Genomic DNA, 15,314 nt, shown 5'->3' with positions numbered 1-15,314 from the left:
AGAGGAAATCACAAGGAAAAAAAGAGTTAAAACCTAGGATAAAATAAACAAAAGAAGAAAATTAGAATAAAATACAAAAAATGGAGAACAAAATAAGAAGAAACGGGGAAAGGGAGGTAAAAAGGGTGGAGAGAAACAAAAGAAGAAAAATGAAAATAAATAAATGAAAATTAAAAAAGCAGGACAAAAAGACAGCTATTGGATGGTCCCTTGGTTATAGTAGTAGATACAGTATGGCAGCATATACAATATATTACTAATAATAATGTAAGATTCTGCACAAAATAAATGTATCTATTTTTTAAAAATCTATTTTTCTACTAGATTATAATAACATTTGTTTTTTTCACTCTGCCGTGATTTTTTTTCAACTCATTTAAACATTTCTATACTAAGCAACTTCGAACTGGAATCCCTAAAATGTTTATTAAAATATTGACTTTTCAGTGCAACACCAAATAAACTGCAAAATAAAAGAATCAACTAAAAGCTAATTATGAAACAAATCCCTGAAAAACACTGGAACACACTATGCCAAATATTGATGTCTGTGTATTGTCCGTTGATTTCCTCGCAATATCGATTGCAGCCTGGTCATCCTGGAAGGCGTATTACCACTTGTGCGGCCCCTTCTCAAGTTTTCTTCATTTCCCCATGCTGAGATTTTGAGTTTTCCCTTGCAGTCATATAGGTTTTAGATCAGGGGATGGTGTACTAATAGTCTGTAGTCTGTACAGCCCTTTGACACTTCTTCTGAGATGGCACAACATTCATTTGGACAGGTAACTTAAAATTAGTTTTACCTGGTTATATCAGTATCAGAAATTATTTTCCCCCCATTTTATTAACACTCCACTTATTGAAACATAAATATTTTGTTTGTTTGTTGTACATGATTCAATTGTTTGTTTGTTTGTACATGATTCAGATTGAATCGTTTCTTGTACATGATTCAATTGTTTGTTTGTTTGTACATGATTCAAATTGAATCGTTTCTCCGGCGCCGTCACGAATGGCAGCCACTCCAGCAGCTCCCGTGTTATTTTTCGATTGTTCTCAGTTATTTTCGATTGTTCTCAGCTTAGGGATGCTGCTGGAAAAGTGAATTTCCCTTCGGGGATGAATAAAGTATCTATCTATCTATCTATCTATCTATCTATCTATCTATCTATCTAAAGGCTATACAAATACACATGACTTGACTTGACGTTTATTTTTATTTTCTGATTTTGAATATAGTTTTTTTGTTTTCTTTATTTAGTTTTAAATGTATTCTCTTATGTACAGTAATCCCTCGCTTTAACGTGGTTCATATTTCACCAGAGAGTAGGTATTGGTTAAAAAAAAGTTCGCTGGTACAGCTTACAGTACTTTTATTTGTCAAATGAATGAAAATAAAGTGTTTTTTAGTTGGTTTTAATGTAAAATTGTGTTTAATTATATCAAAATTGTTGTTGGTTTCTACAGGTTTTTTGTCTGTCTCGCTAAGGCTGGTAGTTTCTTCAAGTTTTTCGCCTATCACGTGTTTTATTTAAACCCTGCTATAAACAAGGGCTCAGTGTATTATTACATTGATCTATTTGAGTTTTTTTGAGCATTTAATTCATGGAAGCTTATTATATATGTTTATTTCTTTATAACTTTGGTAGTTCTGTCTCTTCTTCTATTTTAAAGCCAATCTGCAATAAACTTTTCACTTCCATATTGTGACATGCATAAAACGTTCTTTGAAAACAAGTTTTTTTTTTTTTTTGGTTTGAACAAATTTATTGACACTAATAACAGAAAACAATCATGACAATCTCAACAGCAATTAAGCACATTCACAATATTATATTCCAATATGACGTTTTAGATCATTTTAGTTTAATTTAGGTTAAAAAAAAAAGAAATCTCCGCATGCACTGGTCATGTTCTGTATGCATTTTTAAGTAGTGACATAATAAAGCACTAAGAGTGTTGCGTTCTTTATTTGTCAGTAAAAAAAACGTGTTTCTCAACTTGGTAAAAGATTACTTCTTGTATCATGCGAAACACAATTTGTCCTGCTGATATTGCGCATGCGCAGCTGGGCTGTTTTATGCTGGTATCGTAGCAACCGGAGCATTTAATCAAAATGGTGGTAAGTTGTTTATTGCTGTATTGTTGTCTTGTGTTAATCGTGTATTAAATTTTTAAAATGTTAAATAGCAATATAAATATATAAGCAGCCTACCAATGCGTTTGAATCCATTGTATTTATCCCTTGGAGTTGAGATAACTTTATCCACACACGAGTTATTTTCAGTGTCGCCTCCAGGATTTTTTCATAGGGGTAGCCAAATGGGGCCACTTTAAATCTTGGGTTCGAAATCCAAAACTAAAAGCCATAATTTCAAGTTATTGAAGTAAGAAAGTCAGGGGTAAACTATCAGAAAGACTTAAGGACACGGCTACTGATATACTGTAGTTTGTTATATTGTGTTTGACGATACCAATGATTTAATGTGCATAGTCCATAACTGTCCACACAACATTTTGAGTTGCACAACAATTCTGTTTGATTGTTTTATGTATGTATACGGTATAAGGTGTACATTTAACAAAACAAAACAATTACTGGATGTTGGCAGATACAAATAAAAGCATGTAGAGAGACAATCATATTTTAACTGGATATTTCCCAACACAATGTTAATGTGACACAAAAATAATTATTACTGAAAAGAAATAAAACAAAAATAGCTTTCCAACAGGGATCAACAGATTACCAGGTTATACCATATGTGCAATATACACTCATATCCTTGCTTATTTAACAAAAACAATAATTATTACTGAATGAACAAAGCCTAAAAATACCTTTCCAACAGGAATCGACAGAATACAATGCTATACCGTATGTGCAATATACACTCATATCGTTACTTTATGTAAAACAAAAATGATTATTTCTGAATGAGCAAAACATAAAAACTACTTCCCAACAGGTATCAACAGATAATAATAATAATAATAATAATAATAATTTCCTTGTATTGTCATTCTGTGTAACAATGTACACAGAACGAAATGTCGATTGCACCTGACCCGTTGTAGCGAGCCGATGCAGCCGCAGCCAACAGAGGGCGCCGCCGACCACTTTTTAAGTCTTAGGAATGACTCGGCCGGGGCGCGAACCACCGACCTCCCAGTCTCAAAGCGGGCGCCTTACCAGATTATCAGACTATACCATGTGTGCAACATACAGTCATATAATTGCTTAATGTAATACAAAAATAATTAATGAATTGTCTGAAAAAATACACTGAAAAAAAAAAAGCTCACCCAAAGGGTTCAATGTTCTCAGATTTTGATGACCCGGCTATCAGTATGTTTAGGAACGGTTTTATTCACCCGTTGCCATGTTTTTCGGCAAACACATCTACAAAGTCATCGTCTTAGCATTGTTGTAACAAAATAAGTTCAGATTTTTTTTTTAAATTTCCAACCTCTCAAAATGTTTAGAGGGTCCATAGCTACTTGTACATACCGGTATATGTACTGTATTTTCCGCACTATAAGGCGCACCGGGTTATAGGGCGCACCCCCAAAAAATAGTTTTTGGTCCTATATTTTCCATACATAAGGCGCACCGGATTATAAGGCGCTACAATGGGAACGTCGACAAAACAGTCAGATAGTTCAGTTAAACTTATCACCCCCTTAACATTCCGAAAGCTTGCAAAGAAGCAAATACGTGTCTCAGACATGTATGGAAACAGTGTCTGTAAGATGTCACCAATCACTCAAATGCATCGTTCCAAATATCATTCAGAAGGTTAAAGTCTTGGGATTCAAGAAATGCCAAACATTTCTTAGTTTCCATTTTATTTTTTGCTGGCAACTGTGTGGACAGAATTTTATTGTGCAGGGAAACGGGGTTCTTTACTGTGCATATGACAATAAACACTTTGAATTGAATTTAGTTTAAAAATAGACTCATCACAGAAACATCAAGATCGTTCTAAAACAAGATACCGGGAAAATATAAAGCCGCATAGCTCACCTAAGTTCTCTTGCAGCCATCACGTTCAATAATGATACGTAACCATGGTCTTCTTACAACCGTGACTGGAGTAAATCCAGGAGAGTAAAATATTTACAAATACAGAATAGTAAAAAATGTTTTCTCCATGCCGTAGTGCAACCCAACGTGTGATTCACATTCATCTTTTTCGGCCAATTGCAGGCTTTGTTTCGCCCCTTTAGCTTATGCGAGCCTGTAAATGATAAAAAGGATCCGCCCCCTTTACCTCCGAATAACTTTAGCCAATAGTGACTGATTCAAATGATGATTGACACATTGGTTAGGAAATGAAACGCCGGTATATAAATCCCATCATACACCGCGGACTACTTCGCCTTCGGGGGAAAATCTAGTCGGCGGCTGCTTGCCTTAGTTGCAAGACTTTGCGACTTAATATTGATCCATATATAAGGCGCACTGTATTATAAGGCGCATGGTCAGCTTTTGAAAAAAATAAAGGCTTTTAGGTGCGCCTTTTAGTGCGGAAAATACGGTATATGTTTTTTTGATGCCCTCTATAGTGTTTTTCAGACAAAATATTTAGAGATACTTCCCAATGGTTAGGTTTTTGTCATACGAAACAGTATTGATTGTTTGTGTTTTTCATGTGATAAGGGAAAAGCAACAACAATAAAAGAAGCCATAACCAGATGGGTAAGTAACATAGATGTTAGATGAAAAGACTTTAGATCACATTTTCTACAAACTCCCAGAATGGGGTGCATTGTTTGAGGTGTCCTAAAAAGTTGGAAGTGAAAGTTGTTTCCCAATTAATTTTAGGTGTTCTTAAAAAGTTTAGGGTGATCATATTCTAACTATTTCCAACAAAGTTCAAAGAGCCCTTATGCTTTATTTTCTTCTGCACGGGCTTTTAGAAGCTCATTAGTTCTGATGAATGGGGGCTGGTTGGAGTTTTGAAGAGTGAGGTCATATTTATTTGTCAGTATAGCAGGAAAATGATGAAAGCTAGAAAAAGCTTGCTTCTAGCAGAGTCTAAATGCGAACCCAAACCCATAAAAGATAAAAAAAAGAAGAGTTGATTCGAGCGTGTCTGAGTGATGCACGCGCATCATGAATGACTGAGGGTGCGATCATGACTTTGAGCCAGGAGATTGTGGCAGAGAGTAAAAAAGTTCCAAATACTGTAAAGCTCCTTCAAGGACACCTCAAACGATATAACCCATCTCCTAGGTTTTTTAAAAAAAAAATTTTTTTTTTTAAATCTTCTATTTTTTTAAATGAGCACTAACTGAATACATTTTCTGTGTGTTCAGGAAGAGAAGACTGGAGAGAAGAGCAGTGAGGCCACATTCGTTAAACTCATTGGCCAGGTTCCCCCAATTGAGAAGTTGGATAACACACTTGGGAAGTTACCCAACTGCGAGTAAGTCATTTACATAAACTATGAAAAGGAATGTGAAGTGGTGATTGTTATTGATTGGGGATGCGTGGTGCTAATTTTGTTCTGCTATCATTTAAAAGTACAGTATATTTTTTGGCATTTTTTACGGTACCTGTGAAAAAACAATTGTTTTTAAAATACAATTCATTTTATAAAGAAAATCTGTGTAATGATTGACCCCTAGATGTCGCTGTATTGTGTAGTTCGGGGATGTGTTTCATCTAGATCAGGGATGTCAAACTCTGTTTGGCTCTGGGTCTAGATCCAGACTTTTTGTTCTCATGTGGGCCGGATCAGTAAAATAATGGCAACATAAAATATTTATCTTACTGTAGTACTTTTCCAGCACTGTGTTTTATCATTCAGAATACTTTAGTAGTCAACCCTACTGTCAAGGTTGAAACTTGAGATTGTATTAAAAATTAAGAAACTCTTTCAGGTAAAGAAATCCACTCTGAGACGGAGATTGAGTTGGGAGGCGCATCCAACCTGAGCTGTCCCTTAGATCTGCTTCCAAGATCATCTCAGAGAGGAATCATACCACATCCAATTACTACTTATTCATTTATTCAAAACACATGCGTAAAACAACATATCTGATTGGCTTAAACAAGATCACTTGATTACATGATACAATATAATGCTGATCGCTAGGTGTCACACTATTATAATAAATGAGAAACGAAAGTGAAAGTATCCGACCAGCTGCCCAACTGACCTTGGAATATAAAGATCAGCTCTCCTGTTGAGAGAGCAGCTAATTATTTACAGTAAGATTAAACAATGATGCAGTGTAATTCTAAGGAGGGATAGATAGGGAGGAGAGGAGTTGAGACACCAGGCGCCATCTCTGAAGGACCTATTTTGATTAAAGACCGTGAGGTGCCATCTCTGTGTCTGGAGGGGGAAATTAACTACCTAAGCTGATACAATTCTAACAAAAAACAAACAACACCTGTATATAATATTTGGCTTCATTAAGGTACTTTTAAGGATACAATTACACAAAGTCACATTCAAACTATAAACTAACTAATATTTTCTCATCTTACATATTACAATCATTGATGACAAGGGATCTTTTCTAAACACAACACATTTATTTACCAACAACGGGGGGAAAAGATCTTCATGTTTGGTATTGAATGTGTGAGCTGGTTTATTTTGACGGTTGAGTTTTACACCTGAAAATACTCACTAATCTACACTGCTCTCTTGGCCAGAGAGAAAATTTGGTTTGCATTTATTTAAAAGTCCTAACTTTTGATAGAAAAGACCTAGTGACTCGCTTCTTTTTTCGCCATAATCACAATTTTGTGGCAGGTAGGATTTAATCATCCAACGGGCCAGATACGGCCCGCGGACTGTATATTTATATGTGTTCTGTAGTAGCAAGATAGCAGACAATTATGTCAGCTCCCTCTAGGTCAGCCTCAAGTTATATAAAATAATTACAAATTTCTAGACTTACGAGTATTTTTAAAAATGTAGTTTATGTATTTTTGATTATAATTCGAATCAACATATATTTTAATAAAGGATTTTTTTTTAACCAGAAGGAGGCGATAAATCAAACACTGAGTCCCTTTAATTAAATATAATTTTTTTAAATCTGTAATTTTTTTGGTAATGATTTCTGTTTACTGATGATAATAATTATGTATTATTTGTTCTAACTTTATTTCAATTAATGCATGAAAAGTAATTTTGTTAAAAAATTGAAAAAATACAGTCTCCACTAGGAGCTCAAATTCCACTCATGAAGGAATGTACAAAGTCCCACATACCCCAACTTTTGAAATATCAACTAAAATGTATTGCACTATAATTTTTTTCCTCTGTCTTGTTTCTACATTCCACACGGAGCCGATTTGGCCAGTCTGAAATACATGCTGGTTCTGGAGCCAATACTAAAATGATGGTATCATCGCAATACTAGTATTTGTTTTTTTCTGCTGTCTCATTTACAGAAAGCTGTCTCTGTCCACAAACTGCATCGACAAAATAACCAATCTTGGAGAACTCAGTAAGAACTTTTATCATGGTCATGTGTGCTAAATATCAGAGACACTTTGATGCCAGATATCCTGCTTGTATTTTCTCTATTTCCAGAAAATTTAAAGATTTTATCATTGGGTAGAAATAATATCAAAGCCTTTACTGGACTGGTGAGTGCATGCAAACACATCATTAAATTTAACAAATATTTTTTGGGTTACCGTGTTCTCCTCAAACAGTAATCCCTTGCTTTATAGCGGTTTTGCTACTGTGTGTCGATGACCTTGCGGTCTGAGTTGTACACGTACGTATACCCGCTTGACAAACCTACCTATGCACATATCTTTTTCAATTTAAATTTTTTATAACCTATCATTTTAACAAAAAAACTCTGGACTGACAAAAGTACCAGCGGCCAGGCCCAAAAGGCAGGGGAAGGTTGAACTTCTCCACCACCTAAACTTGCTCTGGAGCCTCATGCAGTCTATTAGCGTTCCCTAGCGGCTTCCTTGTGCTTTTTCGAAAGAGTTTGAGAGTGGGAAAATGTATGGTTTCTGTAGGAGGATAACAGGACACAAATATTAATAACGTTTTCCAATGAATATTAATGGATACAGTATGTGTTTCTTTCATCATAAGGCTTGTACAAGGCTTTTAATTTTCTGCTGCTCCAGGCATATACATATTTTTTGTCCAATGTGGCTCTTTCAACATTTTCGGTTGACGACCCCTGCCTTTAAGTAAGGTAAAAAAAAAAAAGGTTTTCTATTGCGTCCACATGATGGTGACAAATTATCATAGCAAGTAAAAATATAGTGTCCTGAAATAATTTCCAACCCTAAGAGCAATAGATGTAGAAAGATTATTTTAAAACTGATATTTGATAGTACAGATATTATTCTTAAAAAAACTTTAAGCCAGGAGCTGGCAGCAGAGTAACTAGAGGTAAGAGGGTCTGCAATATTCCGCCCGACCCGGCTCTATTCGTGGGTATATACAGTGGGACCTCGCTACTTCGCGATTCGACGTTGGCAGGTTCAGAGCTTCGCGCGCCTAAAAAAATAATAATAATTAAAAAAAAAACAATATATATATATATATATATATATATATATATATATTTATTTTTTTTGTAATTTTTTTTTTTTAAAGCATTTTTGAAGGGGCGTCGCTACTTCGTGGTTCCACGTTCGCGGGTTCAGAGCTTCGCAGGTCTAAAAAAATATAACTGAATAAAATAATTTAAAAAAAGAAAAAAAAAAACTTTTTTTGTTTTGTTTTTCGCGGGTGGTTTTAATCCCATTAATCGGGTCTAAAAAAATAATGATAATTTAAAAAAATAATAACATTAATATATATATATTTTTTTAAGGTGCGCCGCTAATTCGCGGATTTTCACTTATCGCGGGTGGTTTTGGTCCCCATTAACCGCTAGAACCGAGGTTCCACTGTAAACCCGAACCTGCACAGACCGGACCGCTTAACTTGATTTAATAAACGAGCCCGAAATAAACCTGAAGCTTTAATTTGCCGCCAAAGTGAACACGAAGCTTTACCTCGGCTGTGGGTATTTCAGTGCTGATCGGTGCTTTTCGCCTGACTACGCATCTTGGGTTACATGGGACCGCGTCCCTACAAGCACAGCGCCAAATTGAACAGTTTAGCGCTGAACTGCGCATTTGGGCGACTTGCAGCGAACAAAAGTGAAACTGAACGGAACGGTACAGGAAAGAAAATCAAATTCTGCAGATAGTGAAAGATTTGCCCAAAAAGCAGAAACAAATTTGTAAAGCTTGTAAGCTATTGGCACAAAGCAGAAATGACATGTGTCGTAAGGAGGGGGAAGGAGGAAGCTGCACTCCTTTAACCCCAACACTGAGTTGGAAAATGTTTTTGGATTTAGTGATTTTGAGGTAAACTATTAGTTTGGTAAGCATTCTTTTTTTCTAAATAATTACTTGAGATAAAGTGCATAACCCATTTTCATATTTCAAATGGCACCTTCAAACAACTGCTTGAGCCTATTAAATTGGATTCGTTCGTTAATTTTAATGAGTGTTCAATAAAAGAGGAAAAACAATAATTAACGGTTTGTACTTAGCGGGTTTTGACTATCGTGAATGCTTTTTGGAACACAACCCCTGCGGAAAACAAGGGATTGCTGTACAACTTTTTATTTGTGCTTTGGCAAAAGCATTCATCTTGAATTAATGACCTAGTGTCTAATGATTCCCTAGGAGCCTGTTGGGGACACGCTAGAACAGTTGTGGATTTCATACAACCTGATTGAGAAAATGAAAGGCATTCATATGCTAAAAAAACTACGAGTCCTCTACATGTCTAACAATCTTGTCAAAGATTGGGGTGAGCTAAATGTACAACAAATACTCAAACAGCCGAATTGAAATGTTAGTTTCCAGACTGTTTTTTATTTCCAATGACATTACTTTGCAGGTGAGTTTTCCAAGCTGGCGGATCTCCCATCCCTTGTAGATCTGGTGTTTGTGGGAAATCCTCTTGAAGAAAAACACACCTCTGATGGGACATGGATGGACGAAGCTACTAAAAGGGTTCCCAAACTGAAAAAACTGGATGGTGAGTATTTTTAGCTTCAGTATCCTACCACATCTCATAGACTGGCTACTCTGTTGTTTGCCCGTTTGGCACCAGCTGCGGCTCGTTGCCTGATTGGCTTCCGTCCTATTTAAGCTCAGTGGTCTCACTCAACCCTTGTAAGTCCGTCAACGAACCTCTGCACCTGCAAGACGTGTGGTTTGACTCCATCCGGTACCCTGCTTGTGAATCCTGTCCGGTGTCGATCTCGTCTATCTCGTCCTGTGATCTGTCTCCAGTATCGAATATCGATCCCGTCTATCTCGTCCTGTTTGATATATGTCTCCAGTGTCTGGTATCGATCCTGTCTGTCTCGTCCTGTCTGATATCAGACTCCAGTCTCCAGTAACCGGTATTGATCCCGTCTGTTTCGTCCTGTCTGATATCTGACTCCAGTCTCCAGTATCTGATATCGATCCTGTCTGTCTGGCATCTGGTACTGATCCTGTCTGTCCCGTCCTGTCTGGTATCAACCCCGTTTGTCCGGTATCTGCTCGTGTATCAGGCATCGATCTAGTCGGCCTCTGGCTTCCTGTTTTTCCATGCCGGACTTCTGTCTTACTACTTTTGCCCAGCGATCGCCGAATCACTGGCGTTTGTGTTCACACGCATAACTGCGCCATTTCCGTAAAATAAAGCTTGTGTGAAAACGCTACGCATCTGGGTTCTCCTCCTGTTTTGGTTCTGACAGTTCATATGTTATTGAGCACATAACATCACTCAGAGAGTGATTGGAAACATTGCTTTATGTTGTTTTAATGTTAACTTTTGTTGTGAACAAAATATTTTAAGTGCAGTTGGCTATTTCTACTTGAGAGATGATTATTTATTTGACACTGCAGTGTTAACACACTTTATATTGTTGAACTGTTTACTTTTGTTTTGTCAAAATACTTTAAATACAGTAGCATATGTCTACTTGAGCAGTTGTCTGACTAAACATTGTGATTTATCCTATCGAGTGAAACTCACTTTATGTTGTTGAACAATTGACTTTTGTTGTGAACAAAAGACTCGAAGTATAGTAGGCTATGTCTACTTGAGCAGTTGTCTCAGGTTGCGAGAGTTATATATAAATTATTAAAGTCACTTAATATTGTTTACTTCTGATTGTTATTTTATGATACTTTTTACTGTTTATTTGTGTTGCACTTCAAGTGTAGGATAAATATTTTGCTGGTGACGTGTAATAAATATTACAAGGTTCTATAACACAACTACCAGTCCGTTCTTCTCTGACTCTAATACTGCACAAAAATTCTAATTGTTTGACATACAACAACTTGTTTTTAAAGTTATGGTAATAGTTACTTTCCCTGGTAATTCAAAGTAACTTCGAATAGAGTAATTCAGATCCTAACTTAGTTAGAGAAGTAGTCATTAACTATAATGTGTGGTTCCTTATTAAGTTGAATGGGGTTCTTCTTTCTGTTGTTTCCAGGGATTCCTGTCATCAAGCAAGATGCAGGTGAAGATGGCGACTGATAGATGTTGTACTGCTAGAAAACTGAAATCATCCTTTAGAATGGCCTTTTTGAAAATAAGTTATGCCATTTTATCCCTCTAATGTTATATTTCTGTCAATACATACTTTTTCACCAGGCCAGTGTACTTTGTAAGTACACTACCTTTCAAAAGATTGGGATTGTTTTTAATGCAGATAACAATAAACTAATCAGAAATACACCCTATTTGTTGTCAATGTGGTAAATGACTATTTTAGCTGCCAATGTCTTGGTTTTTAATCTAATATCTACATTGGTGTCAAGAAGCCCATTTCCTGTGTTCTAATTGTACATCGTGTTTGGTAATTGCATTAAATGGTCTGCATTTATATAGTGCTTTTCAAGTCAATGAAGACCTTCCAAAGAGCTTTACAATGTGTTTCACACTTGCAGGGCATTAGGCCTTCACACTTGCATGGGGGCATTAGGGATTCAGTGCCCAAGGACACTTGGATATTGTATATAACACAGAGGAGCGGGGAATCGAATCTGCGATCTCTTGTTTCCAAGATGAGAGCTTTACCTCTTGAGCTACTGCCACCCATTAGAACAGACCTGGGCACTCCGGTCCTGGAGGGCCGCACGTCCTGCCAGATTTTGAAGTTTGCTCTTCTTTAACTCAGGTGATACAAATTATAACCTCGTTAGCAAGCTAGCAAGTTCTCGTTAACGATACTGGTGATTGGAATCACCTGTATTGGATCAGAGAAACCTCAAAAATCATGCAGAACATGCGGCCCTCCAGGACCGGAGTGCCCAGGTCTGCATTAGAAGGTCAATGGATACTTAGAAAGCCTCGTGGAATTATGTTATCACAGTTAAAAATATTTTAGCTGGTTAGAGATGCTACAAAACTCACCTTCCTTTTAGCTAGTCAAGTATCTAAAGCATTACATTTTTGGGTGTAATAAAAGTTTCAGAGTGGCCTGAAAGAGAACTTTCTTGTGGGAGTCAGTAGTTTATTCTTGTTCTAAGAAATGAAAGCTGTCCCATGTGAAAAATTACCAAGAAACGGAAGATGTACTACATCAGTGTGTACTACTCCCTTCAGAAAACAGCACAAACAGGCTCAAACCAGAGTATAAAGAGAGGTGAGAGGCCCTGACAACCAAGCAATAGGACAAGTACTCTAGAGTATTAAGTTTGAGAAATAGACATGGTTGGGAGAGTTACTTGGAAAATGTATTCCGAGTTAATAGTTCCCTGTTAAAATGTAATCAGTAACATAATCCAAGTATAATATTGCAGTAATGTAACTTGATTTCTTTCATTTAATTTAAGTTAACTCCAATAACAAACATGCTACATGCATTGTTATTATTATAACTTAGGTCAGTTTTTCTAATCACTTTGTTTTAATTATTATATTTTTGGCCTATTCATCATGATAATATTTTATCTCTTTTAACCTTGAAGAATTTATGTTCCATTTTTGACCATGAAGTGCCATTTCTAATTTTGTTTCATACAATGTTTCACAACGCTGACGTCAATGGCAATAAAGTCACATTATAATTCTTAGAAAAGTTAGGATAAGCTAAATATGAATAAAATTACCACATTTTGTTTGAAATAAATTAATTATGTAACCCTGAGAAACAATGTAGACCACGTATATTTTGTTGAACAAAAATAAAACTTTCCCTTTCACAGACAAGTTAGGCTCCATTTTAGTTCACATTGAGAACGCAATATTGTTTGAATCACACCAAGTGTTCACTTTCTGAATTTCCAACAAACTTTGGGATCCAAGTTCAAGTTTTACATGTTTAATAGGAGGATGCCAGACCTTCTGAAAAAGGTGCAAGAAAAGCTATTTTGTAAAAATGCCTCAAAATATTGCAAACGAGGATATCAATGTCATGTCCAGCATGGTCGCCGTGGCGACCGGCTGGCCCCGCCCCCTTGGCAACGGCTGTAGATTTTCTAATTAGCGTGTGTGCTTCTTAAGGGCGGGTTTTGGGGATTGCCGGTTGCGGGTTCATTGCATTACTTTGCATTATTCTGTTCTGTTTGACTTGAGGAAACCTGTACTTGCCCATTCTGAGTAAAGGCCTGTTTTGTGAGTATTCCTAGTCTGAGTTCCTGTTTGCCTGTAAGCCTGTTTTTGTTTTTGTCCCTGAGTGTTGGACGACTTTTATTTCCTTACTAAAAGTAATTGATCGTTAACGCGAATGAGTTCACCCTTCCTGCCTCCGATCTGGTCCGGTCCCCTGACAGAATGAACCCGCCAAGATGTGAACTCAGCGAACGATCCCAACACAATTTGGGGAGAGCTGGAGGACGCTGTTTGGCAAGCGCCCAGTGAGGTCACCTTCCCTGCCCATTCGAACCACGGCCCCGCCCGTCGTGGCCATTGCTGTGCCTCGAATGGGGTCCCCGGGAAGATTTGACGCCGACCTGTCCGACTCTCCTGCCTGCCTGTTCGACTCTCCTGCCTGCCTGTCCGACTCTCCAGGCCTGCCTGTCCGACTCTCCTGCCTGCCTGTCCGACTCTCCTGCCTGCCTGTTCGACTCCCCTGCCTGCCAGTCCGACTCCCCTGCCTGCCAGTCCGACTCCCCTGCCTGCCAGTCCGACTCCCTTGCCTGCAAGTCCGACTCCCTTGCTTGCCAGTCCGACTCCCTTGTTTGCCAGTCCGACTCCCTTGCTTGCCAGTCCGACTCCCTTGCTTGCCAGTCCGACTCCCTTGCTTGCCATTCCGACTCCCTTGCTTGCCAGTCCGACTCCCTTGCTTGCCAGGCCGATTCTCCTGCTGTTCGCCTGTCCGGTTCTCCTGTTGTTCGCCTGTCTGATTCTCCTGCTGTTCGCCTGTCCGATTCTCCTGCTGTTCGTCTATCTGATTCTCCTGCTGTTCGCCTGTCTGATTCTCCTGCTGTTCGTCTGTCTGATTTCCCCTGCTGCTTGCCTGTCTGACTCTCCTGCTTTTCTGTTTGACTCTCCTGCTTGTCGGTCTAATTCCCTTGCTTCCTGTCTGACTCTCCTGCTTGTCGGTCTGATTCCCTTGCTTCCTGTCTGACTCCCTTGCTTTCCTGTCCGACTCCTGCTTACCTGTCTGACTCACCTAATGATCGCCTGTCTGATTCCCCCTGATGATCGCCTGTCTGATTCCCCCTGATGATCGTCTGTCTGATTCCCCCTGATGATCGCCTGTCTGATTCCCCCTGATGATCGCCTCTCTGATTCCCCCTGATGATCACCTGTCTGATTCCCCCTGATGATCGCCCGTCTGATTCCCTTGATGATCACCCGTCTGATTCCCCTGATGATCGTCCGTCGCACTCCCCTGCTGATCACCCGCCGGACTCCCCTGCTGATCGCCCGTCGGACTCCCCTGCTGATCGCCCGTCGGACTCCCCTGATGATCGCCCGTCGGACTCCCCTGATGATCGCCTGTCTGACTCCCCTGATGATCGCCTGTCTGACTCCCCTGATGATCGCCTGTCCGACTTCGCTGCCGATCGCCTGTCCGACTCCGCTGCCGATCGCCTGTCCGACCCTTCCCTGCCGAGCGCCAAGTCCGACTCGTCCGACGCCGACGGCAGCTGCCTCTCCCCGTTTCTGCGTGTTTGGAGGTGGGAGCGGGGTTGCCCTTATCGGGAGCGTCGACCCATTCCGGGGTGCGAGGTATTTATTTTCTTTCTTTTGGGACCTCAGGAGCTGTCCATTAAGGGGGGGGGCTCTGTCATGTCCAGCATGGTCGTCGTGGCGACCGGCTGGCCCCGCCCCCTTGGCACCGACTGTAGCAGA

General features: G+C 38.9%; 1 protein-coding gene across 2 annotated transcripts; it reads left to right on the top strand.

The window, feature by feature from the left end:
• Positions 1–2,015: 2,015 nt before the first annotated feature.
• dnal1 (dynein, axonemal, light chain 1) lies at positions 2,016–11,752 on the top strand. Of its 2 annotated transcripts, XM_088354184.1 has the most exons (8): positions 2,016–2,122; positions 4,664–4,702; positions 5,323–5,432; positions 7,421–7,476; positions 7,563–7,618; positions 9,686–9,812; positions 9,903–10,043; positions 11,503–11,752. In XM_088354184.1, exons 1-8 carry the CDS (start codon positions 2,117–2,119, stop codon positions 11,544–11,546), a joined length of 579 nt encoding a protein of 192 aa, XP_088210310.1. In that variant the 5' UTR covers positions 2,016–2,116; the 3' UTR covers positions 11,547–11,752. The 2 variants fall into 2 exon arrangements, with proteins under 2 accessions (XP_088210310.1, XP_088210311.1); XM_088354185.1 differs by lacking the exon at positions 4,664–4,702 and having other exon boundaries at positions 2,029–2,122.
• The last annotated feature ends 3,562 nt before the right edge of the window (positions 11,753–15,314 follow it).

This window comes from Urocampus carinirostris, chromosome 15 (assembly GCF_059441175.1).
Source record: "Urocampus carinirostris isolate Australia breed hairy pipefish chromosome 15, RoL_Ucar_1.0, whole genome shotgun sequence".
Classification (NCBI taxonomy): Eukaryota; Metazoa; Chordata; class Actinopteri; order Syngnathiformes; family Syngnathidae; genus Urocampus; species Urocampus carinirostris.
This window is presented reverse-complemented; position numbering and strand designations above follow the sequence as displayed.